Source organism: Somniosus microcephalus, chromosome 3 (genome assembly GCF_052327205.1).
Source record: "Somniosus microcephalus isolate GS21.2 chromosome 3, FLI_Smic_1.0, whole genome shotgun sequence".
NCBI classification, from domain to species: domain Eukaryota; kingdom Metazoa; phylum Chordata; class Chondrichthyes; order Squaliformes; family Somniosidae; genus Somniosus; species Somniosus microcephalus.
Genome location: NC_140989.1, coordinates 122,339,154 through 122,365,277, shown reverse-complemented (window position 1 = coordinate 122,365,277; position 26,124 = coordinate 122,339,154). Strand labels below are relative to the sequence as shown.

The window sequence follows — 26,124 nt, the reverse complement described above, 5'->3', positions numbered from 1 at the left end:
GGAAGAGAGCGCGGGTGGGGGGAAGAGAGCGCGGGTGGGGGGAAGAGAGCGCGGGTGGGGGGAAGAGAGCGCGGGTGGGGGGAAGAGAGCGCGGGTGGGGGAAGAGAGCGCGGGTGGGGGAAGAGAGCGCGGGTGGGGGGAAGAGAGCGCGGGTGGGGGGAAGAGAGCGCGGGTGGGGGGAAGAGAGCGCGGGTGGGGGAAGAGAGCGCGGGTGGGGGAAGAGAGCGCGGGTGGGGGGAAGAGAGCGCGGGTGGGGGGAAGAGAGCGCGGGTGGGGGGAAGAGAGCGCGGGTGGGGGGAAGAGAGCGCGGGTGGGGGGAAGAGAGCGCGGTGGGGGAAGAGAGCGCGGGTGGGGGGAAGAGAGCGCGGGTGGGGGGAAGAGAGCGCGGGTGGGGGGAAGAGAGCGCGGGTGGGGGGAAGAGAGCGCGGGTGGGGGGAAGAGAGCGCGGGTGGGGGGAAGAGAGCGCGGGTGGGGGGAAGAGAGCGCGGGTGGGGGGAAGAGAGCGCGGGTGGGGGGAAGAGAGCGCGGGTGGGGGAAGAGAGCGCGGGTGGGGGAAGAGAGCGCGGGTGGGGGAAGAGAGCGCGGGTGGGGGGAAGAGAGCGCGGGTGGGGGGAAGAGAGCGCGGGTGGGGGAAGAGAGCGCGGGTGGGGGAAGAGAGCGCGGGTGGGGGGAAGAGAGCGCGGGTGGGGGGAAGAGAGCGCGCGACTGGGGGGGAATACAGCTGGGAAGGGGAAGGCGGGGGGGGAAGGGGAAGGGGGGGGGGGAAGGGGCGGAGGGGCCCAGGCCGAGAGCCCCGCTCTCCGAGCCCCGCCCCCCCCCCCACCCCCCCCCCGGCCGAGAGCCCCGCTCTCCGAGCCCCCCCCGGCCGAGCCCGATTGCGGCTCTGAGAGACGGCTGGCGGCCGAGCCCCGCCCCCCCCCGGCCGAGCCCGATTGTGGCTCTGAGAGTCTGCAGGCGGCCGAGCCACGCCCCCCCCCCCCCACCCCGGCCGAGGCCGATTGCGGCTCTGAGAGACTGCAGGCGGCCGAGCACCCCCCCTCCCCCGCCCCTGGGTAACGTGACACAGCTGGGGGGGGTGCGTGGGGGTGAGGAGCTTAGCAGTAGCCCAGTTACCTAGCTCGGGCCTCGCTGGGCAAGAAAGGCCCAGGCTTTCAGGCCTAAGAAAAAACGGGCAAAGGTAGGAAAAAGAATGTTCAGGTTAGATAAAATATTTACAAATGAGTGATTTATTTTAAAAGAATTTAATAAATTGAATTTTATTTTGCTGGAAATGTATATTTGAAAAGAAAGATGCAGAAAGCAGGAAAAAGAATGGAAGCAAGATGGCGGCTACTCACCTCGGTTCAGAACGATAAGGCCCGCCCACACACGCACCGATTGGTCGACCGTCAGGTCACCAAAGCGTAGGATTGGTCAATCGTCCCGTCACTCGACCGTAGGAGGGCCCGGCCGCACACGGCAGCAAGCCGCCGTACGATTGGTCGACCTCGAGGTCACTCTGTCGCTAATGAGTGGATAATGAGATGCTAATGAGCGGAATGTTGAAGGTTTTTGGGATACCTCAGGCGCGATTTTAGCCCGGCCGAAGCGTAAATACGCTTAAAACCGTCTCGGAAGCGTAAGCTTTCTTTGGAGGTAACGCGCGCGTAGGTACGCCCTGTAACTTTCGAGCGCATAGCCCGCCAGACGCACAGGCGATGACAGACAGAATGACAGATCGACCGATTTATATATATAGATAGACTAGCTGAAGTGCCCGGCGGTGCCGAGGCTTTTCGAGGGCATGTTGTTGTTGGAAGAGAGAGAGAGAGAGCGACTGGGGGTGGGGGGGGGGGGGGGGGGGAGGGGGCGGGCGGGGAGGGGGAGGGGGGGAGCCCCCCCCGAGGGTCGCGCCCCCCCCCCCCCCCCGGAGTTGAAGACCGCCGATTGCGGCTGTGCGAGACGGCCGGCGGGCCCGGTTGCCAGGGTAATGCTTGACGCTCAGCAAGCCCCGCCCCCCGGCCGAGCCAGAGAGAGACGCCGCGTCTCAGCTCCTGCTGCGCGCGCACCCTAGCGGCGCTGGGCTGAGGCTCGGTCCTCCAGCCTTCGAGTGGGGCTGGGAGGTGCCTAGCTCGGGCGTGGGTGCGAAGGAGAAGCCGAGGCTTCGAGGCCTACCTGGAAAAACGGGGAAAGGTAGGAAAATTAATGAGATTAGATAAGTTAATTCGTTTCTAAATCATTTTTTTTTTAAAAACAATATGTGTTTTAAAAGCAACGTTTTTTTTAAAGACGCAGAAAGCGGGAAAAAGAAAGGAAAAGTTTGGAATCGAGATGGCGGCGACTCACTTCGGTTCAGAACTATAAGGCCCGGCCACACACGCACCGATTGGCCCGGCGGCACACGCCAGCAACCCGGCGTACGATTGGTCGAGCTCGAGGTCACTCTGTCGCTAATGAGCGGATAATGAGCGGAATGTTGAAGGTTTTTGGGATACCGCGGGCGCGATTTTAGCCCGGCCGAAACGTAAATACGCTTAAAACCGTCTCAGAAGCGTAAGCTTTCTTTGGAGGTAACACGCGCGTAGGTATGCCCTGTAACTTTCGAGCGCATAGCCCGACAGACGCACAGGCGATGACAGACAGAATGACAGAAGTACCGATTTATATATATAAATATAAGAGAAGATTACAGGAAACTTTGTGATATCCGGCACCAACGTGTTGCCGATCTATCAAAACTGCCGGACATACAAAGTTAATGTTGAAGCATACGGAGGTTTTCATCTCCGTATCTGACAACAAACACTGTTGCTTAGCAACAGCTTCTAAAGAGTCGGCTGCAGCTGCAAGCGTCTCTAGCTGAAGCTGTTGCTATAGCTACAGACCTTGCAGTGGCTGACTGGGGAAAAAAAAAGAACGAGATCTAAAAAAACTTACAGAAAACGGCTCCTGATTTTTGCCGTTAGATCGAGTATTCCGGACATACAACTTCCGGATAAACCAAAGTTTCCTGTAATGTGAAAATGCAGCACTACTTCTCCACAGCTTTTGCTAGATATTATCCTTTTAAGGAGCACATCGAGAATAGATGCTGTCTCATCTGTAGTGTTAACTGGCTAATTTTGCGTTATTCTTAAAAAACAAATCTCAATTAACAGGCTAAAAAGTCTTCATTTAATTTTTTTCTCCTAAAATCAGTCGCTGGAATTGCAACCTTACTTTCATCTTTTTCTTCATGCCAGAAATATCTTTCTTCCTCCTGAAGTCATTAAACATCATGGTTTGAATCTCACACTTTGATTTACCAATCCAATTCAGAAGCTCACGAGCAGCCGCATCGAATCTGGTGATAAAGTAATGGTGCATTGGTGGAGCTATTACAACAAGACACTGAACAGAATTTCCAACCGTGTCACAGAAAGCAAACAATGATTTCATTATCAGGCAGATCTGACACCCGTGACACTCCTGATAAGTTCTGCCTATATTTGGAAAAGGTGCACCATTATAGTCAAGAACAAAATGAGCGTGTTTTTGAATTCCTATGCATGGGGAGGGGGGGTACCGAGTCATAGTCAGCCAAAACTTCCTCCTGAAAATATGTGCATCAATGTTGGGTTAGGGCAGGATTGGGTTTGGCTTTGAAGGATCCATAGCTGATTATCCTGATACTCAATTCTAGGATACAAATGAAGAATGGCACCGAGGAGAGTGGCAGTGAGTTCCAGTGTGACTGTACTCCAGTTTGACTTGCCACTTTCATGGGAGTGGAGGTGGGGGGAGATTGTGCACACGGTTACACTCCGATGGCAGAAGTTATTTACCGAAGTTTGGTTAGAATGTAGACGGCATTAAGCCCTTATTTTCTCCAGGCATCTTATGTGGCTGCTGTTCTTAATGTGGTTCAAATTTTGGCACGGTTTTAACCTTCTTCTACCAAATAAACTACACTGATTTCAATGCCTTACTAACAATCCTTTTAGTCTACTTGAGGTTACACCTGTGGATAACCTCTAACAAAATGACTTCAAAAAAACAAAAACTATTGCAAATACACAGATCAGTTAGCGTCTGTAAAGAAAGCAGGTTAATGCGTCATTAATGCCCTTCATCAGCACTTGGGTTCTGATGAATGGTTAAATCTGAAACCATCACCTGTCTTTTCTATGTTTGGATGATTTCCAGCATTTTTTGATTTCCTTGGCACTTAAAAACTTTTGATTTATCGGAAATGTATTCCCAACGATGCAATATTTATAACTCTGAGTTTCCTCTGGAGTATCGATGCCTACCACTCGCCTGTGTCTGTGTTTCACATGGAAAACTCGGTGAAAAACATGGAGTTAAAAGAATCTCATCTTACTTTTTCTTGGATTCCATATCCATGTGAAGTTGTCTTTTCTTGGGTGGTGGGGGAGGGGCCAATTCCTGCTTCTGAACTGGGTGTTCTGTGGTGGTTATTCCCAACTCAGTCACTGCCCGAGACACCTGTGGGAGGTTGGGGGGTGGGGGGGTTGGGGTGGGAAAGAGAAAGAAATGCATACTTAAGGTGAAATATTTTCTAAGGCAGTATCTATCGCCACTTGATTTTTACTCACAACTGCATGCCAGATATAAAGAATTCACTGGGCAAAATCACTGGCGTGAACCTAAATCCCACTCGCCCTCATGGCACGGCTCACTGGCACACTATGCTAACAGCCCACCTTACACACTGGCTCCTAAACTTTTGTTTCTCTTGCACAGCAACATCCAGATTGTATCATTTTAGCATGTTGCATTCATCCCAAATCCTTGCGTACATTACTTAACCTTGTGAATTCCCACATACATTGTAAATAACACCTACGACTACCTAAGTTTTTATACAGCATGAAGGAAAAAATGATTATTTCATTACTCTAAACACAAACTGTTCTACATTATACGAAGAGTGATATTTCAGCCCAATGGTACAGTGCACTATTATACAGACACATCACACCTCTACTCCAGCCCAACTCCCCAATCACACTTGAAGATGTCGGAGTGGAATGTAAAGGGAGTCAACCTGTGACACAACTCTGTGGCCAATTCAAGATTATGACCAACAGGGAGCAGGGTCTCAAGAACTGTCAGAGATCTGGAAACCGATCAGCTACCAATCATCATCAGAAAGCAGTGCCTGGTGACTTGAAAGGAGAGGAAATAATTGGAAAAACATTTTTTTTCCAGGAACAAAAATATACCAACTGTGCCTTGTAATGTGAGCTAAATCTTAAAAAAACTTAGAAACAGGCCATCTAATGAAGAAGCTTATGCCTTGTAAACTAGCAAACCTCAGTCCTCAGAGGGCTATGGTTACACAGTTTAGCAGCTGCCCGTCTTTCACTGCATCACACAAAGATTGTAACGTTTTAAACTACTATTAATTGGAAAGAAAATAATGAAGCTGAAAACAAAAGAAAAGTTGAGTTCAAAGGTGCTACAAGGCTGTAACACAACCAAGGGACTCAAATGTTAGGCAAGCATAAAAGCCAGGTCCAGTAATTCACAATTATCTGAACCCCAGAATTGTGTAACTTGCCCAACATGACTATTATTTAATAGACGTAACGGTCAGGCGGTTTTTGCCCACAGGTCTATACCAATTGCAGATTCCAAAACCACAAATGACAAAACCATTGCTACACCCAGAAGGTTATCATCACAGGACACAAGATAAATAATTCTAAGCCAAAAAGAATGTAAAAAAAGTGCTCGCCCAAGCTAAGAAGCAATTCCAGTTATAAGAAGCTTAACCAGAGAGAAGGTAAACTAAAGGAGCAAAGGGTTTTAAGGAATCCCACACTGCTTGGAAAAGGCAAACATCAGATCACAACTGGAACATAGCAAATACCTTACGAGCCAAAGAATGCTCACAGCATCTGTTGAGGTGTAACATAAGATCATAAAATATAGGAGCAGGAGTAGGCCACTTGGCCCCTCGAGCCTGCTCCGCCATTTAATGAGATCATGGCTGATCTGATCTTGGGCTCAGCTCCATTTCCAACTCCCCATAACCCATCACTCCCTTATTGTTCAAAAATCTGTCTATCTCCACCTTAAATATATTCAATTACCCAGCCTCCACAGCTCTCTGGGATTCCACAGATTTACGACCCTCAGAGAAGAAATTCCTCCTCATCTCAGTTTTAAATGGGCGACCCCTTATTCGGAAACTATGCCCCCTAGTTCTAGATTCCCCCATTATGGGGAACATAACAGATGGCGATGCCACACCAAGCTGAACAAGGATTTTGAACACATGAATGTTGCTCCAAGGAACATGGTACCTTGGGTGAAAGATCATCCTTCAAGGAAATATGCAAGAAATTAGATAGTGGCGATGTGACAGATGGATTAGATATGCTCCATCCCAGGGCACAAACCTTCATCTGACTTACAGCAGAGTCCAAAGATGTGCGGGTTAGGTGGATTGGCCATGATAAAAATTGGCCCTTAGTGTTAGGGGGGATTAAATACGTGGGGTTACGGGGATAGGGCTTGGGTGGGATGGCTGTCGGTATAGGGACCGGGTGCTAGGGTTTGGATGATCAGCCATGATCTCGTTGAATGGCGGAGCAGTCTCGAAGGGCCGAATGGCCTACTCCTGCTCCTATCTTCTATGTTTCTATGTAACTCACCCGCCACTGCTGCTCAAAAGCATCTTGGAAAGCCAATCTCTGTTGGCTGAAGAACCGGTGTTTTACTTCAACCAAACCAAGTATGAAACCAATTCAGTATCTTACCCCAGATCATAGAATCTTACAGCAGAGAAGGCGGCCATTCGGCCCATCATGCCTGTGCCAGCTCTTCGGGAGCGCTACCCAATTAATCCCACTGCCCCGCTCTTTCCCCATAGCCCTGTAAATATTTTCCCTTCAAGTATTTATCCAATTCACTTTTGAAAGTTATTATTGAATCTGCTTCCACAGCCCTTTCAGGCAGTGCATTCCAGATCACAACAACTCACGGTGTAAAAAAAAGTTACAAGTAATCTAGGGAGCTATCTTTGCTTTTATATTTATTCCAGTCCAAGATATGAACAAAAAGCTCAGGAGATGCAAAACCAACGTGTAGAATTTTGCACAGAGGCATAAACTGTAAATTTAAATAAAAATGTTAAAAACAGCTTCAACATTACTTTTCAAAAGAATGGTCTAAACAAAGTTTCCGTATTTTTCAATATTAAACTTCTAATTAAATTAAATTACTCCAAATTAACACAATCATCTTTGGTATCAACTCGCATATGAATAAAATAAGGAAATAATCTAAACACAGGACTGGTGCTGTGACCCTTATGAACAAAATAACTTTAGGTGCATCAGATCTACTCTTGAACATAATTGTTTTATTCCTAAGGTGTTTTTGTCAGCTTTCCACCAATAATATTAGAGTACAGTCAGAGTACAGTTGTTGGTACTAAGCGCTACCTGAGGCGAGTGTACTGCCATGCAACCCATTGCCCTGCTTTTTTCCAAATGAGCAATTATAGCTTAGATTGAGACTTAAATTACTAGATTACTGCAGCAATTAGAAAAATCCTAGTGATCTGGTGCTCAAGAGTAACATTGTGACCTGATTTTACAAACAAGCTTGAATCCATCCCCACAGAATATGACCTGCTGAGTCATAGGGTCCTATTGGATTTGTTAAAGGCAAACCATATCTGATTAACTTGATTGAATTCTTTGATGAGGTAACAGAGATCAAGGTAGTGCAGCAGATGTATATATGGATTTTCGGATGGCATTTGGCAAAGTGCCACACAGGATTATTATTTAGATGGAAGCCCATGAAATTAAGAGGAAAGTGGCGGTACGGAATTGGCTCAGTGACAGGAAGCACAGGGTGATGGTGGATGGATGTTTTTCCCAGACAGGGAGGTGGTTTGCAGTAGTGTTCCCCGAGGGTCATTTTTGGGTCCATTTCTCTCCAATTTTTATAAACAACCGAGACTCAGGTGTAGGGAGCAACATTATAAAGTTTGCAGATTATATAAAACTTGGCTAAGTAGTAGATAGTGATGAGGATTGTTATAGCCTTCAGTCAGGATGGTGAAATGGGCAGAAGCATGGCAGATGTGTTCAATGCGGAGAAGTGTGAAGTGATGCACTTTGGGAGGACTAATGTGGAAAGACAGTATACTATAAATGGCACGTTTTGAAAAGTGTAGATGTCCATATACACAAATCATTAAATGCCGTACGGCAAGTTGTGGTTAAAAAAGTATATGGATTACTTGGGTTTATAAATACAGGAACAGACTATAAAAGCAGAGATCATGCTAGAACGTTATAAATCACTGGTTAGGCCTCAGCTGGCATATTGTGGACAATTCTGGGCACCACACTTCAGGAAAGATGTAAAGGCCTTAGAAAAGGTACAAAGGAGATTTACCAGGATGTTACCAGGGACGACGGGCTTCAGTCATGAGAAGAGGTTGGAAAAGTTTGGACTGTTCTCCTTGGCACTGAGATGGTTAAAGAGGTGACCTAATAGAGGCTTTCAAGATGATGGGAGGCTTTGATAGAGTAGAGAAAAACTATTCCCTCTGGCGAGTGGGTCAATAATAACAACTTGTATTTATATAGTGCTTTTAACGTAGTAAAACGTCCCAAGGCACTTCACAGGAGTGCTATAAGACAAAAATTTGACACTGAGCCGCATAAGAAATTAGGGCAGGTGACCAAAAGCTTGGTCAAAGAGGTAGGTTTTAAAGGAGCGTCTTAAAGGAGGTAGCGAGGCGGAGAGATTTAGGCAGGGAGTTCCGGAGCTTAGGGCCTAGGCAGCTGAAGGCACGGACACCAATGGTTGAGCGATTATAATCAGGGATGCTCAAGGAGGCAGAATTTGAAGAGCGCAGATATCTCAGGGGGTTGTGGGGCTGAAGAAGATTAGAGAGATAGGGAGGGGCGAGGCCATGGAGGGATTTGAAAACAAGGATAAGAGTTTTGAAATTGAGGCTTTGCTTAACCGGAAGCCAATGTAGGTCAGCGAGCACAGGGGTGATGGGTGAACGGGACTTGGTATGAGTTAGGAGACGGGCAGCCGAGTTTTGGATGACCTCAATTTTACGTAGGTTAGAATGTGGGAGGCCAGCCAGAAGTGCGTTTGAATAGTCAAATCTAGAGATAACAAAGGCATGGATGAGGGTTTCAGCAGCAGATGAGCTGAGGCAGGGAGAAGATGGGCAATGTCACAAAGATGGAAATAGGAAGTCTTAGTTATACCGTGGATATGTGGTCAGAAGCTCATTTCGGGGTTAAATATGACACCAAGGTTGTGAACAGTCTGGTTAAGCCTCAGACAGATGTTAGGGAAAGAGATGGAGTCGGTGGCTTGGGAACGGAGCTTATGGTGGGAACTGAAGACAATGGCTTCGGTCTTCCCAATATTTAATTGGAATAAATTTCTGCTCATCCAGATCTGGAAGTCAGACAAGCAGTCAGACAATTTAGAGACCGTGGAGGGGTCGAGAAAAGTGGTGGTGAGGTAGGGCTGGGTGTCGTCAGCATACATGTGGAAACTGATGCCGTGTTTTTGGATGATGTCGCCAAGGGGCAGCATGTAGATGAGAAATAGGAGGGGGCCAAGGATAGATCCTTGGGGGACACCAGAGGTAATGATGCAAGAGCGGGAAGAGTAGCCATTGCAGGTGATTTTCTGGCTACCATTAGATAGATAAGAATGGAACCAGGTGAGTGCAGTCCCACCCAGCTGGACGATAGTGGAGAGGCGTGGGAGGAGCATGGAGTGATCAACCGTGTCAAAGGCTGCAGACAGGTCGAGAAGGACGAGGGGGGATAGTTTACATCTTTGTCACAGTCACAAAGGATGTCATTTGTGACTTTGAGGAGAGCCATTTCAGTACTGTGGCAGGGGCAGAAACTGGATTGGAGGGATTCAAACATGGAGTTCCGGGAAAGACGGGCACGGGTTTGGGAGGCGACAATACATTCAAGGACTTGAGAGGAAAGGGATGTTGGAGATGGGGCAGTAGTTTGCAAGGACCGAGGGGTCAAGGGTTGGTTTTTTGAGGAGAGGGGTGATGACGGCAGATTTGAAGGAGGGGGACAGAGAGGGAGAGCGAACCATTAACAATGTCAGCTAACATGGGAGCCAGAAAAGGAGGTTGGGTGGTCAGCAGTTTAGTAGAAATGGGGTTGAAGGAGCAGGAAGTGGGTCTCAGACAAGATGAGCATGCAGAGGTCAAGAGGGGAGATCAGAAAGAAACTAGAGAAAGATGAGAGTTCAGGGCTAAGGCAGGGGGGAACCTTAGAGGAAGTTTGGCCCGGTGGGCATGGGGAAGGAAGGGAAGTGGCAGAGGCAGCTGAACGGATAGTCTCAATCTTAGAGACAAAGAAGTCCATGAGCTCCTCGCACTTGTTGTCGGAGGTGAGGGGTTTAAGAAGCCGGTTAGCAGCAGAGAATGGAAGCCGGATGTTATCTTTGCATTCCAGAATGATCCTGGAATAATGAGCAGTTTTGGCAGACAAGAGCAGGACCCGATAATACTTTATGTGGACCAGCCAGATCTGGCGGTGAATGGCTAAACCAGTTGTCCGCCATATCCATTCATGTCTGCGTTCCTTGGGCTTGAGGGAGCGAAGATGAGGGCCATACCAGGGGGAACGACCAGTGTGAGAGAGAGAAATGGTTTTAATAGGGACTAGGGCAAAGGTGGTGGTGAAGACGTGGTTGAGCAGAATGGTAGCTGCAGAAATGTCGTGGTGAATAGAGGGCCAAAGGCTGGATAATTGGGATTTCGTAAGTGCAGTTGTAAGAGTTGGGGGAGAGTTTTTTCCCCACAGGCGGACACAGAAGGAAGTAGAGTTGGGGTGGGAGAAGGGGGATGTAGGTGGAGAGCGATACAAGGAAGTTGTCAAAGATGGTCTTACCTGCGAGTGACACGATAAGAGTAGCGAGGCCATGAGAGATGGCAAGATCAAGGGGGTGGCCGCGAATATGGGTTGGGGAGATTACATGGAGGGAGAGATTAAGGGAGGATAGTGAACTCAGAGGGAGAGCATGATGAATTGAGATGGAGGTTGAAATCACCGAGGATGAAGAGTCGCTGGGTGCAGAGGCTGAGGGAGGAAAGCAGTGAAGATATCTCGGTGATAAAATGTTTTATTGTACTTGGGTGGACGGTAGAGAACAAGAATTTTAAATGAGACTTGAGAGGGGTGGAACAAGGTGAGATGCTCAAAGGAGAAAGTGCCGGAGTAGGGGGACAGACCAAGGTTCGATTTGGTAATGAAAGCCACACCGCCACCACAGCGGTCTGATCGGGGCAAGTGGTGGAATGTTTAGCCAGGCAGGGAGGCTTCATTTAAGGGTAAGGTGTCATCATCCCTGAGCCAAGTTTCCGTTAGGGCCATGATGTCAATGGGAACCAGGGGGAAAACTATTCACTGGCTGGAGTCGTACCTAGCACTAAAGAAGATGGTTGTGGTGGTTGGAGGTCAATCATTTCCGACCCAGGACATCACTGCAGGAGTTCCTCAGGGCAGTGTCCTAGGCCCAACCATCTTCAGCTGCTTCATCAATGACCTTCCCTCCATCAGAGGGTCAAAAGTGGGGATGTTCGCTGATGATGGCACAGTGTTCAGTGCCATTCGCAACTCCTCAGATAATGAAGCAGTCCATTCCTGCATCCAGCAAGACCTGGACAACATTCAGGCTTGGGCTGTTAAGTGGCAAGTATCATTGTGCCACACAAGTGCCAGGCAATGACCATCTCCAACAAGAGAGAGTCTAATCACCGCCCCTTGACATTCAACAGCAACACCTCTCAAACCCACGACCTCTTCCACCTAGAAGGACAAGGGCAGCAAGCGCATGGGAACACCACCACCTCTAAGTTCCCCTCCAAGTCACACACCATCCTGACTTGGAAATATATCACCGATCCTTCATTGTCGCTGGGTCAAAATCCTGGAACTCCCTACCTAACAGCACCGTGGGAGTACCTTCACCACACGGACTGCAGCAGTTCAAGAAGGCGGCTCACCGCCACCATCTCGAGGGCAATTAGGGATGGGCAATAAATGCTGGCCTTGCCAGCAACGCCCACATCCCGTGAATGAATTTAAAAAAAAATCATCCACGCTAAGCTCATGGATGGCAAGGGCCTTGTTCGCAAGTGAACGGACATTCTGCAGGGAGATGCGGAGAGGGTCGACGATGGCTGATCCACAGCCAGCATCCACAGGGTCAACGCTTGGAGGGGTGAGTTGGACAGGGAGGAGATTGGCAAGATTAGCCCCCAGTGGGCGCGTAGGTCTGTGAGAGTAGGATGGGACAGTTGGGGTTACTGCTCATGAGGAGGCAGCGGCGAGTGCCACGGTGGGCCCTTAGGAGGATGCCAAGAGAGGCACAGAGGGAAGCTGTAAGCTTATCTAAGAGGGAGTCAAGCCTGGGACGGCAGCAGGAGAATAGGAAGGTCGAAGAGTAATGAAGGGTTGGGTTAGGGATTTGGGAGGGCAGAGTATCCAAGAGAGGAGAGCTGAAAGGCAGCATGACGACAGGAGAGACCAGTCAGGGAGGGATAGAGAAAAGCAAAAGGGGGAGAAAAAAGTGGAAAAAGTGAACGGCTCGGGCCTGGAGCGGCAGCCAAAATACGCACATGAACGCACACAGGGGAAAACCTCAAGTTACATAGGCCTGGTTAAGTAGCAATTATAGGGATACATATTTCCTGGTAGTAGCAAGGAATAGGTTGGTGACAAAAGTAGGAAGAGGTCATAAACAGAGGTCATAGATTCAAAATCATTGGCAAAAGATCTAGAGGGGAGACAAGGAGAATTTATTTCCTGTAGAGAGTTGTCAGGATCTGGAATGCTCTACCTGAAAAAGTGGTGGAAGCTGATTCCATGAATAATTTTAAAAGGGAGTTGGACAGGTACTTGAGGATGAGGAACTTACTGGGTTATGGGCAAAAAGCAGGAATGTGGGACTAAGCACGACTGCTCTTTCTACGAGCCAGCACAGGCACGACGGGCCGAATGGCCTCCTTCTGTGCTATAAGTTTCTATGATTCTATGTTAAAACTTGAAAATCTCTGAACAGCCTGTTTAAGGGAATACTGCTGGGAAAATATCAAACTTGCAATCAGGGTCACCATGATCTTTTGTAACTGGAGGTGCCAACAGAACTTGAATGAGAGCTGCTCACCCTGCCAGAGCTTTAGCTCTCTGTTATCCTTCCAGAAAACAGAAGTTACTTAAGAGATAAAAATGGCTTTTCACCTTTGAGCCTTTCACCAGTACAGGACTCTATGGCAGACTGGGGCATTTTACTGAAAAGGCACCAAGACCATGGGAGCTACAAATACTGAACTAGATTTCAAATCTTTAAAGTTCTTGGCAACCAGCTGTGTCATCCACAACATAGTGAGCATAAATCAGGCACATGGCGGCATAAAATCAACAGAAACAGCTCTCAGATGGAGAGAAAGATTTTTGTCCACTATTATTTGCCTCATGTAACTGAAAGCATTAAGAGTGTGTAATAAAAACAGAAGATGCTGGAAATACTCAGTAAGTTAGGCAGCATCTGTGGAGAGAGAAACAGAGTTAACGTTTCAGGTTGATGACCTTTCTGTGCAGACTCACATATGAAGAACAAGTGTGTGTTGTTTTAAGAGCAGTATCTTAAAGTAAATGACTTTATTAAAAAGGACAAAATCCATAAATCTAATTTAGGGTTAGGATGGAGGTTACTTTCACCTAACAAAAATAACTGGCTCAACAATCCCAAATTAAAATTCACAAATGGAAGTTTATATTTCACAATGCAGCTAGGAAGACCAGGGGAGAGTAGTGGATTGTGAACTAACAGATCCAAGATTTCTTGAAAATTCTCCACTGGCTGGAGTCATACCAAGCACAAAGGAAGATGGTTGATGGAGGTCAATCATCTCAGCCCCAGGACATCAGGACAGTGTCCTAGGCCCAACCATCTTCAGCTGCTTCATCAATGACCTTCCCTCCATCAGAGGGTCAAAAGTGGGGATGTTCACTGATGATTGCACAGTGTTCAGTTCCATTCGCAACTCCTCAGATAATGAAGCAGTTCATGCCCACATGCAGCAAGACCTGGACAACATCTAGGTTTGGGCTGATAAGTGGCAAGTAACATTGCGCCACACAAGTGCCAGGCAATGACCATCTCCAACAAGAGATAGTCTAACCACCGCCCCTTGACATTCAATGGCATTATCATCACCGAATCCCCCACTATCAACATCCTGGGGATCATCACTGACCAGAAACTTAACTGGACCAGCCACATAAATACTGTGGCAACAAGAGCAGGTCAGAGACTGGGTATTCTGCGGTGAGTGTCTCACTTCATGACTTCCCAAAGCCTTTCCACCACCTACAAGGCACATGTCAGGAATGTGATGGAATATTCTCCAATCGCCTGGATGAGTGCAGCTCCCGCAACACTCAAGAAGCTCGACACCATCCAGGACAAAGCAACCCGCTTGATTTGCCACTCCATCCACCACCTTAAACATTCACTCCCTCCACCACCGATGTACTGTGGCTGCAGTGTGCACCATCTACAAGATGCACTGCAGCAACTCGCCAAGGCTTCAACAGCACCTCCCAAACCCGCAACCTCTACCACCTAGAAGGACAAAGGCAGCAGGCGCATGGGAACATGTTCCCCTCCAAGTCATACACCATCCTGACTTGGAAATATATCGCCGTTCCTTCAGTCGCTGGGTCAAAATCCTGGAACGCCCTCCTTAACAGCACTGTGGGAGTACCTTCACCACACGGACTGCAGCAATTCAAGAAAGCGGCTCACCACCACCTTCTCAAGGGCAATAAAAGCTGGCCTTGCCAGCGACACCCACATCCCATGAACAAATAAAAATAAAATTTCAACACAATTTGTAAATTGACACTCCGAGCTTTCCATGATGGCTCAGTTAGGAGACTGGCTGCCCAGTCAGGTGTGATCTGCAGCCTGTGCTGCTGTAGCTGATCTCAGCCAAGGCAGCAGCTGGGCCAAGTTTAGCCCTCAGCAACCCTGGGCTAACAGGGAGGAGGGAGGGAAAAAAATCAGCCAGGATTCCCATACCTACATCACCCTCTGGTGATTCCTGTTGGCAAGTGTGCTTGTGAACATCAGGCAAGGAAAGCATTGAGTTTAGTTCTTGTGGTTAAACGTCCCACCAGCAGTCACTGTGTGGACCCCTATATGAAGAATATCCATTGGAGAGCAGGAGCTGCCTGTGGAAACTGATGTCACCCACAAGAAGGGAGGGGGGGGGGGGGGAAATAAAGAGAGAGAAGTAAAACTGAAATACAGTGACTATTTCCAGAAACTGTTCAGCTGTAACTCAAGGCAACAAAAGTCCCAACAATGAAACTGAAAACCACTGGGGGTGAAACTGTTCAGCAATCCTAAGATTAGGACTATTTAAAGTGCTTGTGAACTTCCATTAGTTGGCCAAATATTCCTGCAAATATGTGGAGAGTGCTTCAATCAAGTAAGAAAGTGAACTAAAGCAAATTCAGCAATAGGTCATTCACCACACAGCAGACATGTATGTTGCAAATATGCCACTACAGCTGAGAGTTTAACTGTTTAACTTCTGTACGTAAATAGTTTTCTATTTTTGATCAGAACCTACAGCCAGGAAACAACCTGCCCCACCCCACCACGTTTACTAATCCTCAAATACTAACCAGCTTTCATTTCAGTTGCAAGTGAACTACCTTCTTACAAGAGAAGCCTCAGAATGTGCTGGAAATCTCACAACATACACAGTGCAGGTGTAGTGCCCACATCACTTGTTGGGCCACTTGCATTTTCTGTTTCTGGCACATGAAACAATTAAACAATTCAGTTTGATGCTGCTCGTACCTGTTTGGAGTAATCTTCCAGCTGCTGCACTAAATTGTCCCATCTTTGTGTTAGGTCTTCCATATCGCTGTCAATTTTCTTTGATGAATTACTGTTGTTGAGCAATTCTGTTAAGTCTTGGCCAAGTTCACCCAGATGGTCCAATGTTGGATGCTTCATTTCCAGGTCTTCCTTCAGAATCTAACAGAATATACATGACAATAATCAGTGTCTCCTATTAGAATAAGGTTTCAGCAGTTGTGCTTCCAGGTCATTAGGTAACAAAAGTAATTAATTATGGAAGTATAAAATACAAAATCATTAGTCACTTACAAACAGAATTAAACAGCAGTCCCACTTGTGCAGTTCCTCACCAAGCATCAAATTTTAATTACACCATTAAAACATTTTCAAAGTTGTTGCTCATTATTTTGAAGCTTTAAATTCCAAGTTTACTGTCTCCAGGTTCTCTCTCTTTTGCCTCCAAAAGGGTAATTCTAAGGAGGCATTTATACTGGGGTCAATAACAGGATAGCAGCGAATAGAATAGGACTTGTCGCAGTGGCACAACTCTCCATGCTCCTTTACAAGCAGCACCAATTCACACACAAAGCTCCAGCACAAAATGCACGGTGATGCGCTGTACCATGGCATTGAAAAACAACCACGCAGTCTTTTTAAGTTGCATGTCACACTTATTTATTCGGCAGTTGTAACTTCCCAAAGCTGAGAATGTTCCCATACAGACCAGGGAGCTCTTTAGCCCTTGTACAGGTGTGCCAAGCCACACAGCTTGCCAATTACAGGTAGACTATCCTTTATCCGTACTTCCGAAAACCGAAAACCTCTGAAAACCGAAAGTTTTTTCGTGGAGCGTAAGTCGTGCGCACGACATGACCCGAGTGGCGCAAAACATGACCCGACGCGGCCGATGCTTGACCCACGCAGGTGTGAGGTGTCAGTTGTGTCTCAGCGCTGTCACACGTGCGCCTGCTGCTCTCTTTGATATTTCTTGGTTTTTTGCGATTTGTGAATATGCTAAAAAGAGCTGCAGATACCAAGGGTAACAGTGAGAAGCAGAGAAGGAAGCATCTCTCATTATCGATATCGCAGAAAGTGGAGTTATTGCAGAAGCTTGATCGTGGTGTGTCTGTGCGACGTCTTACTGAAGAATATGGTGTGGGAACTACCACCATATTTGACTTAAAGAAACAGAAAGACAAGTTGTTGAAGTTTTACACTGACAGTGATGACCATAAACTAATGAAAAGTAGGAAAACATTGCATAGGGCAAAAAATGAAGATCTTGACCGTGTGCTGATTGAGTGGATTCGACAACGAAGAGGTGAACGTGTGCCACTGACCGGTTTGATGGTCATGAAACAAGCTAGAATATACCATGAAGAACTGAACATTGAAGTTGAGTGTGAATATTCAGAAGGTTGGCTGCATAAATTTAAGAAGCGTCATGGTATAAAATATCTGAAAATCTGTGGTGAAAAAGCTTCTGCTGATCATGAAGCAGCTGAAAATTACATAGACGAATTTGCCAAAATAATATCTGCTGAAAACCTCGGTCCTGAACAAATTTACAATGCTGATGAAACAGCTCTGTTCTGGCGCTACGTTCCTAGAAAAACATTAACAACGGCTGATGAGAGTGCACCAGCAGGTTTTAAGGACGCTAAGGACAGGTTGATTGTTCTTGGGTGTGCCAATGCTGCAGGCACACACAAGTTAAAGTTGGTAGTGATTGGAAAAAGCCAACATCCGAGATGTTTCAAAGGTGTATGCAATTTACCTGTGCATTATTATGCGAGCAAGAAAGCATGGGTAACCAGAGGAATATTTTCTCACTGGTTCAATAACCACTTCGTACCAGCGACACGAGCTCATTGCAGACAAGTTGGACTGGAAGAAAACTGCAAAATTTTATTGTTCCTGGACAACTGCTCCGCACATCCCCCTCCTGAACTTCTTGTGAAAAGTTGTGTTTTCGGCATTAACTTTCCCCCTAATGTGACATCTTTAATACAGCCTTGTGACCAAGGAATTTTACGCTCGATGAAGAGCAAGTATAAAGACGTTTTTTTGAACTGTATGCTTGATGCAATCAACAGAGGCATAGGAATCCAAAGCTTCCTGAAAGAGTTCAATGTTAAGGATGCCATTTACACAGTTGCTAATGCTTGGAACGCTGTTGATAAACCAACATTAATAAATGCTTGGCACAGACTTTGGCCTTCAACGATGTTTGATGAAGATGGACCTGCAGATGAAGATTTTGAAGGATTTCCTGTCAGTCAGGAGGAGATGATGATATCAAACCTCCTTACTTACGCCAAAGGTTTATCATCCGAAAGTGTAAATAAGTTAGAGGAAGCTGACATCGAAGAAGTGCTGAACATTGACAATGATGCACCTGTTGTGCATTCGTTGACTGATGGGGAAATTGCTGAAATGGTGTTAAATAGCTGAAATGGTGTTAAATAAAGACAAGCATGAGGATAGTAGTGATGATGATGATGACGACATTGTGAACACAGGTGAAAAAATCCCCATAGACGATATGGTGACAATGTGTGATCAGTTAATTGCTGGCCTTGAACAACGTGCATTTATCAGTGAACAAGAGATTATGCAAGTTTACTCAATTAAAGAGAGATTGCTTAGACAGAAACCAATGTTAATGAGACAGATGACACTGGAAGAAATCTTTAAAAAGGCCGTCTGTCGTAGTGCTGCTTCATCACTTGAGGATCCTGTTCCTGGCCCATCTTCAGATGTCCGACTCCAACCTTGATGACAACACTGATGTACCCTCTTCTCCAAGATCCTCAAGCCAGATGTAATGTACCTTTACTGCATGTATATGTACAGGTATTTAGCTTAGTTTGTACCTGTATATGTTTGAAGTTTTACTGAATGATTTCCTTACAAATAAACTGTACTAGAGTATTTATCCCTGTAATACTATTTATAGTCTTTATTTATCCCACTCAGTGTGAATATTCATAAGGTTCGCTGCAGAAATATTCATGTGGTGGCTTACGGGGTGCTGCCCCGTAATACCTTCTGAAATCCGAAAATTTCCAAAATCCGAAACACAGTTGGTCCCAAGGTTTTCGGATAAGGGATAGTCTACCTGTACCAGTAAACATGGGTACGTCTGCCTAAAACACCATCTTATCCTATCTCTACAGTGTTTAGGAATGGTGTTGCCTCATTTGTGGTAACCACCACTTCTTGTGCAGTGCAGTCCAACAGAGGCAGTGCTGTCTGTCTTCTAATCACACTACCATCAGCCTGCCAAAGATGGCACTGTGACTAACATGTTATATCGCCTTACACTGGTTGCTCGGTGTGAATCATCTGACCATTCTGTTTCCTCCTGCTAGATATAAAAGTGACCGGGGGGGAGGGGAGCAGAGAAGCACCCGAATGCTTATGCCAGATATCGCAGCTAATGGATATCGCAGCTAAGATCAAGAGCTCACCATGCAGGAAACTGCCAAGGAGATCGCACATCTTACCACCCCACATTGCAGGGTATTAGCACACCGCCAAGCTCCCTACTGTTATCTGGCTTTATTCCCAGCACTGACCATTACCCCAAACAGGCCTCTTCCTTCCTGTTCTCCATTGGTTAGTATCTGTAGAAAAAAATGGCACCTCTCTGTTCAACTAAATGTGTTTAACAGCAACACTGGTGGTCAGTCATGAAAAAGCAGGAATAAAGGAACAAGCAGGGTCAATATTGGACAGATGTAGCCAACAAGAACAAATCTATTCACATGGAATACAAATATTTGGCTTAAAATTTAATCAGCTCAAATTGATTCAAAATACCAAACTGTTTCTGCAGGCAAAATGAATCAGCCAGATAGCAGGAAAACCTAACAACCTATGTAATGACCGATCCGGATACATCAGTCATGTAGCCAACAGAAGACTTGATTTATGCCATCTGATTGAGCACCTGTTAAGTGGGGCACTCTGGACAATCACAGAGCAATAGTTTACAACATGCAGAATGGTGTTATGAACAGATACATTACAGAGTTGATCAACGCTTAAAATAACAGCCATGACCAGGACAGATCTTGTGACGCTTTTACCTCGGCAGTGGCACTACTTCCGCTGTTAACGGCTGCATCCAGGACACAGATTTCCTTGTCAGAGTCTGCAACTCCTCTGATTGTGGTCTAAACACAAGGAAGTGGCTCCCTGTGCACACATCACAGGAATCATGATGAATATTCCCGACCCAAAATTAATCTGGAGGTTTAAATGACTACATTGGGCTCGCAGTTCATGCAATGCAGAAAAACAAAAATCACAGACACACCGGATGCAGGTCTCCATTTGCAAGATGGCCTCTTAACTGGCCTACTTTAAGAGCCTCAGCAAAGTAGCATGTAAATCAGAGACAGTAATGCCTACCAGTCATGGATCTCTTATTCAGCACTGCTTCTCAGTACTCCAGCACTGCTCTCCGAGTGCCTCAGTGCAGATACAAAAGTGTCTTTAATACTAGTTCTGTAGATATAACCACACATTCACTGGAATGCATTATGTCTCTGTAATTTTACACAGTAACTTCCCACAGCTCCTCTAGATATATGTAAAGTCCAGTGCACTGGGTGCCAAATTCAAACCCAAGTTTACAAGGGGCTGGAGAAAAACAAAACTGCCATCAGTAATTCTGCATCAAAAATGTCCTTTTTCTCTTAAAATCCAGCACCTGCTCAGGATTTATTTTCTCTACTCTTGCCCAGAAGGCAGTTCCACAGGCACTGCGCCCCCTTCAGTGTCTCCATCCCCAGTACCTTGCCCAAATGGCCATTTTTCACGCAAGACCCTGGAAAGCGACTCGCTGCATAGTGGGGCTTCACTCAATGTTCATACATGTTCAGTTCCCAGGAGGACTCAATATAGTCAGCAACCAGGAGCTGATTCTTTTCCCCATCACTAGTTCAGAGCTGCAAGGACAACTTTAGCACCACTTCTATCACCCCAACTAGATGCAAGAACTGAGACCAGTTGCTCCCCTGAAAACTGACACTCATTCAAAGCCCACTTACTGCCAGTCTGTGGACATTCACTCCAATCTCACTCTGATCCTTGAAGCTGCTGGTTTGCACCTCAGCAAGAGCATTTTCCTTCTCAGTCAGCCAGGCTTCAAGTAGCAACTGCAAAAAGAAAGCAAGACAAAATGCTTTTTAAATTGATTTTTCCCCTCTCCCCTCCTAAATGCCGCAAAAATTACCTCAACCTTAAGTCAGTGCAATTAGTAAAATACAGGTGTGTTTTAGTTCTTAAGTGTAATGCAATTGTCCATATCTTTCGCCTACCTGGTCTTCCGAAAGTTGCTGCCACTTCATGAAAATATCCTGGAGCAGGCGCCATCGCTCTTCAGTCCAACGACAAACAGCCGCCCAGCGCTCACCCAGTGACTGCAACAATTAAAATCAAAAATTAACAAATGCTTCATGTTAGCAGTGAGCTCTGCCCATGCACTCAGCACATTTATCCAGTGAATAGCCGAGCCACACCGACTAGGGACACAGATCACTTCCAGGAACTGCAATGGAGTTTGTGCTGAAGCAAGTGATAGGCTTGTGGCAAGTGCAGGTTGCATCTCTGCTGTCTGGGAGTTTTGTAATTAGTCAATGTGTGGGATTGCACTGTTCTGCATGTGCTACCACGTGTTAAAAATCTGTAAATAAAACCTAGTTGCTCAATTTGGATCCTGTGGTATGTTGACATTTCCATTTTCTGGAACAAGGGGCAAGGTACACTGATCAACCAGTGCCTGCCTGAGTGCTCAAGGTATGAGATTTGGATCATAGGGAACCCGCGGGTCACTTGAGTGAGCATGAGACTTCTGAAAGAGAACAGATCTGTGGTAGCTTGGTGGGGTAATATCTCACACCAAACTCAATCAGGTTGCTCAAAACTTTCAATCAGGACTCAATTACAATAAAGAGGTAATGCAAGCAACACAATGGAAGGAATGGCAGGGCAGGATAAATCAGTCAGAGAAAGAAGAAACAGCAATTTAGCAGGAGTTAGAAAGAGAAAAAACCCAAGAATGGTGTGAACTACGCAAATTGGTTCAGTGATGGGTCTGCAAAGATAAAAATGCAGCATTACGAGGCTGTTGGAAAGGAGAAGCAGCAACTGGTTGAGGCAGCTAAACAGGGGAGGCAGACAGAGGAAGGGGGAAAGAAAAAGAGAGGTAGACAGGCACAGAGGGGGTGTGGGAAAAGACACACGCACACATTAAGAGAGAAGGGAGGAGGAAAAAGACAGACAGACACAGAGAGAGGGAGAGTGTGTGCATGCGAGCGACAGCACCTTCCCACATCCCCGGTCCGATCCCTAGTCTACTACATTAGTTGATTTCAGCTGGAATGATGCAATTAATCTCAGTGCACCCGAGTTTATGGGGGAGCGGGAAAGAGAGGAAAAAGGAAAGAAAAAATATTGATTAGGGTTCCTTCTTCTGATTGGTACCCAGTGACCCTTCATATTAGTGCGTGTGTGTGTGAATAGAATCACAGAATCATAGAATGGTTACAGTGCAGGAGGTGGCCATTTGACCCACCGAGCCCGTGCCAGCTCTCTGCAAGAGCACTTCAGCTAGTCCCACTCTCCTGCGTCCCCATAGTCCTGCAAATGTTTTCCTTCAGCTACTTATCCAATTCCCTTTTGAAAGCCACGATTGAATCTGCCTCCACCACCCTTTCAGGCAGTGCATTCCAGATCCTAACCACTCGCTGCGTAAAAATGTTTTTCCTCATGTCGCCTTTGGTTCTTTTGCCAATCACCTTAAATCTGTGTCCTCTAGTTCTTGACCCTTCTGCCAATGGGAACCAGTTTCTCTCTATCTACTCTGTCTAGACCCCTCATAATTTTGAGCACCTCTATCAAATCTCCTCTCAACCTTCTCTGCTCTAAGGAGAAAAACCCCAGCTTCTCTAGTCTATCCACATAACTGAAGTGCCTCATCCCTGGAATCATTCTCGTAAATTTTTCTGCACCCTCTCAAAGGCCTTCACATCCTTCCAAAAGTGCAGTGCCCAGAATTGGACACAATACTCCAGTTGAGGCAGATCCAGTGTTTTATAAAGGTTCATCATAACTTCCTTGCTTTTGTACTCTATGCCTCTATTTATGAAGCCCACGATCCCAGATGCTTTTTTAACCAGCCCTGCCACCTTCGATGATTTGTGCACATATACCCCGGTCAGGTAAGGATTGGGGATGCTGCTATATCGCAGCTAAAATAATGGACAGATAGTAGTGGTGTTAGTGACAAAAAGATTGTGCCGGATGCAAAATGATGAAAATTGCAGGTTTATTTCATTGCATTTTATTAGAATATGGAAAGTGTCCTTTCTTTCCCCAAAATAATCCATCAGTGCACTGTACAGAGGTTGTATTTCTCGGTGATTGAATGTATAAAGGGGAAAGTGACTACACACTGTAACATTAAGAGCTCTTCAGTCATATACAGACATAATCCCAAAGCATTAGCCTGGCATTTTCAGTTTTCTCCTACTCTGTAGGTAAGGTTGATATTTACACTGAGTCAGCCTCTGCTCAGTGGTAGCACTTTCACCCGAGTCTGAAGATTGTGGGTTCAAGGCCCACTCTGGGACTTTAGCGCATAATGCAGGCTGATCCTTCAGTGCAGTGCTGAGAGAGTGCCGTATGACAGAGGTGTCTCTTTTGGATGAGGCATTAAACTGAGGCACCATCTGCCTGTTCAGGTAGATGTAAAAGATACCATGACATTATTGGAAGAGGAGCAGGGGAAATCTCTCGGTGTTCTGGTCAACATTTATCCCATTATCAACAGAAATAGATTAAGTAGGTTGTTAATCTCAGTGCTGTTTGTGTGGCCTTGCTGTGCGCAAATTGGCTGCCACATATTCCTACATAACAACAGTGGCTGCACTTCAAAAGCAATTTATTGACTATGAAGTGCTTTGAGTTGTCAAATGTGGGCAGATTGGAAGCAACATTTCCCAGGTGAAAAAACAGTATCACCACATTCTGGGCCATCCTTTCCAATATAGAATTATGTAAAATATATTGTCAATTTGTTCGTGAATGTCATGCAACAAACTCAATCAGTTTCAGTTTCAAGGGTCTTTCATTGCGAGGCCATTGAAATCAGCACCTACAGGAAGTCAGTTACCTGTAATTGGTCCTCCAGTGCAGCTGTAGCACTCTCGCCACTGTTCTCATCCACTACCACCACCATGTGTGTCAAAGAGTTCACCTTCACCTGCTCTGTCTCCAAGTCACTTTGTAATAGCTGAGAAAGAATGCAAAACACCATCAGGTCAAATACATAATTAATATAAAAGTGCCTAAAGGCTACAAGAATGGGTCTGGCCCAAGTTCATCACAAAATTCAAATCTCAGGTAGGTATTAACTGCGGAACCTAAGCTTTACTTTTCAATACCAGGATACCGAGTGAAGGTCCTAAGGAGATCCTAGTACCTCAGGCTAGCGGCTTGTCATAGGGCATCATTGATTCTTGTAGCCCCAAAGGACAAGTGCACTTTTGGCCAAAGTGGCATTTTTATACTTTCAATTTATGGGATTTTAAAAAAATCTAACAAATTTAGTTAAATTGTATCCTGCAAGATAATAGAAACTTAAAATTGGCCTACAAGATCAACAGGCAAGTAGTGTAGCAGGTGCAGGGAGAGGCACAGCCAAGCTGTGTCGCCAGCTGATACGGTACAGCACAGCCAGTAACTGACACTGATCTTGGTGCTTCACTTTCAGTTTCTACAATCTTGACAAGCACATTTTTCACACACTTGAAAATCTCAACTTTGGTAGACAACATAAACAGAAACTGAGGCAGCGATAACTGACAAATGATGAAGTCCCATGGCTTCTGGTCAAAGGTGAGGAAACCTGTTGATCATCAGCAGTCATGCGCCATCCACGGACTAATCCATACTCCTGAATATCACTCGGAGGAAAGCAAGGTCACAGAACGTACTCTGGATAGGGGACTTCAATGTCCACCAACAGCTTTGTAACACCACGTGGTTAAGAACTGAAGGATATAGCTGAGAGACTGGACCAACATCAGGTGGTGAGGAAACCAACATGAGGAAGCAACTGATTTGACCTCGTCCTCACTAGCCTACCTGTCACCGACATATCTGTCCATTAGAACACTGGTAGGAGTGACCTATTGCATATCCTTGTGACGGCAAAGTCTCTGCTCCATAGCAAGGACATCCTCCATCACGTAATGTGGCACTACCACTGTGCTAAGTGGGACAGACTAAGAAAAGCTCCAGCAGCCCAAAACTGGGCATCTAAGAGGTACTGTGGTCCATCGGCAGCAACAGAATTGTATACTACAACAAGCTGTAACCCCATGGGCCAGCACATCATTCACTCCTCGATCAGCAAGCCAGGAGTTTAATCTGGTTCAATGAGCACTGTAGAAGGACAAGCAAACTGCTCGGTCCTCTATGGTGAATCTTCAGGGTCACCACGAGCCAGAAGCTTAACTAGACCAGCCTCATCAACGTTGTGGCTACAAGAGCTGGACAGAGGCCGGGGGCTTTATGATAAGTGGCTCACCTCCTTATCCCACAAACGTTCTCCACAGTCTACAGTGCTCAAGTCAGGAGTGTGAAATACCCACCACTCGCCTGGATAGGTGCAGCCGCAACAACACTCAAGAAGCGCAACACCACCCAGGACAGAGCAGGTCACTTGATCGGTGCCCCTGCCTCTGGAATTAATACTCAACCTCTCCACCACCAGCGCATTGTGGCTTCAGTGTTTACGACCTACAGGAGGCACTACAGCAACTTATCAAGGTCACTAACAATACTCCCTCCCCTGCGACCTCTACCACAAAGAAGGGCAAGAACAGCAATGTCATAGAAACACCATCACCTCCTTGTTCCCTCCAAATCATACACCAACCTGACTTGGACATACATACCGTTCCTTCATCATCGCTTTATCTAAAATTGCCCATCTAACACCATTGTGGGAGCACCATCACCTCAAGGGCGGCAGTGGTTCAAGACCCATCAGCATCTTCAAAGAATCATAGAAAATTACGGCACAGAAGGTAGCCATTCGACCCATCGTGTCTGTGCAGGCCAAACAAGAGCTATCCAGCCTAATCCCACTTTCCAACTCTTGGTCCGTAGCCTTGTAAGTTCCGGTACTTCAAGTGCATATCCAAGTACTTT

General features: G+C 46.3%; 1 protein-coding gene across 1 annotated transcript in view; it reads right to left on the bottom strand.

Moving 5' to 3' along the window:
• LOC147121354 (utrophin-like) overlaps positions 1-26,124 on the bottom strand; it is a 210,784-nt gene that overhangs the window by 130,957 nt on the left and 53,703 nt on the right. The window contains exons 11-16 of the mRNA XM_085977745.1: positions 24,080-24,199; positions 21,225-21,326; positions 20,955-21,062; positions 15,892-16,071; positions 4,343-4,467; positions 3,199-3,322 (exon numbers count right to left, since the gene is read on the bottom strand). Coding sequence (XP_085833871.1) covers positions 3,199-3,322; positions 4,343-4,467; positions 15,892-16,071; positions 20,955-21,062; positions 21,225-21,326; positions 24,080-24,199 — 759 coding nt within the window. The remainder of the gene's footprint in view (positions 1-3,198; positions 3,323-4,342; positions 4,468-15,891; positions 16,072-20,954; positions 21,063-21,224; positions 21,327-24,079; positions 24,200-26,124) is intronic.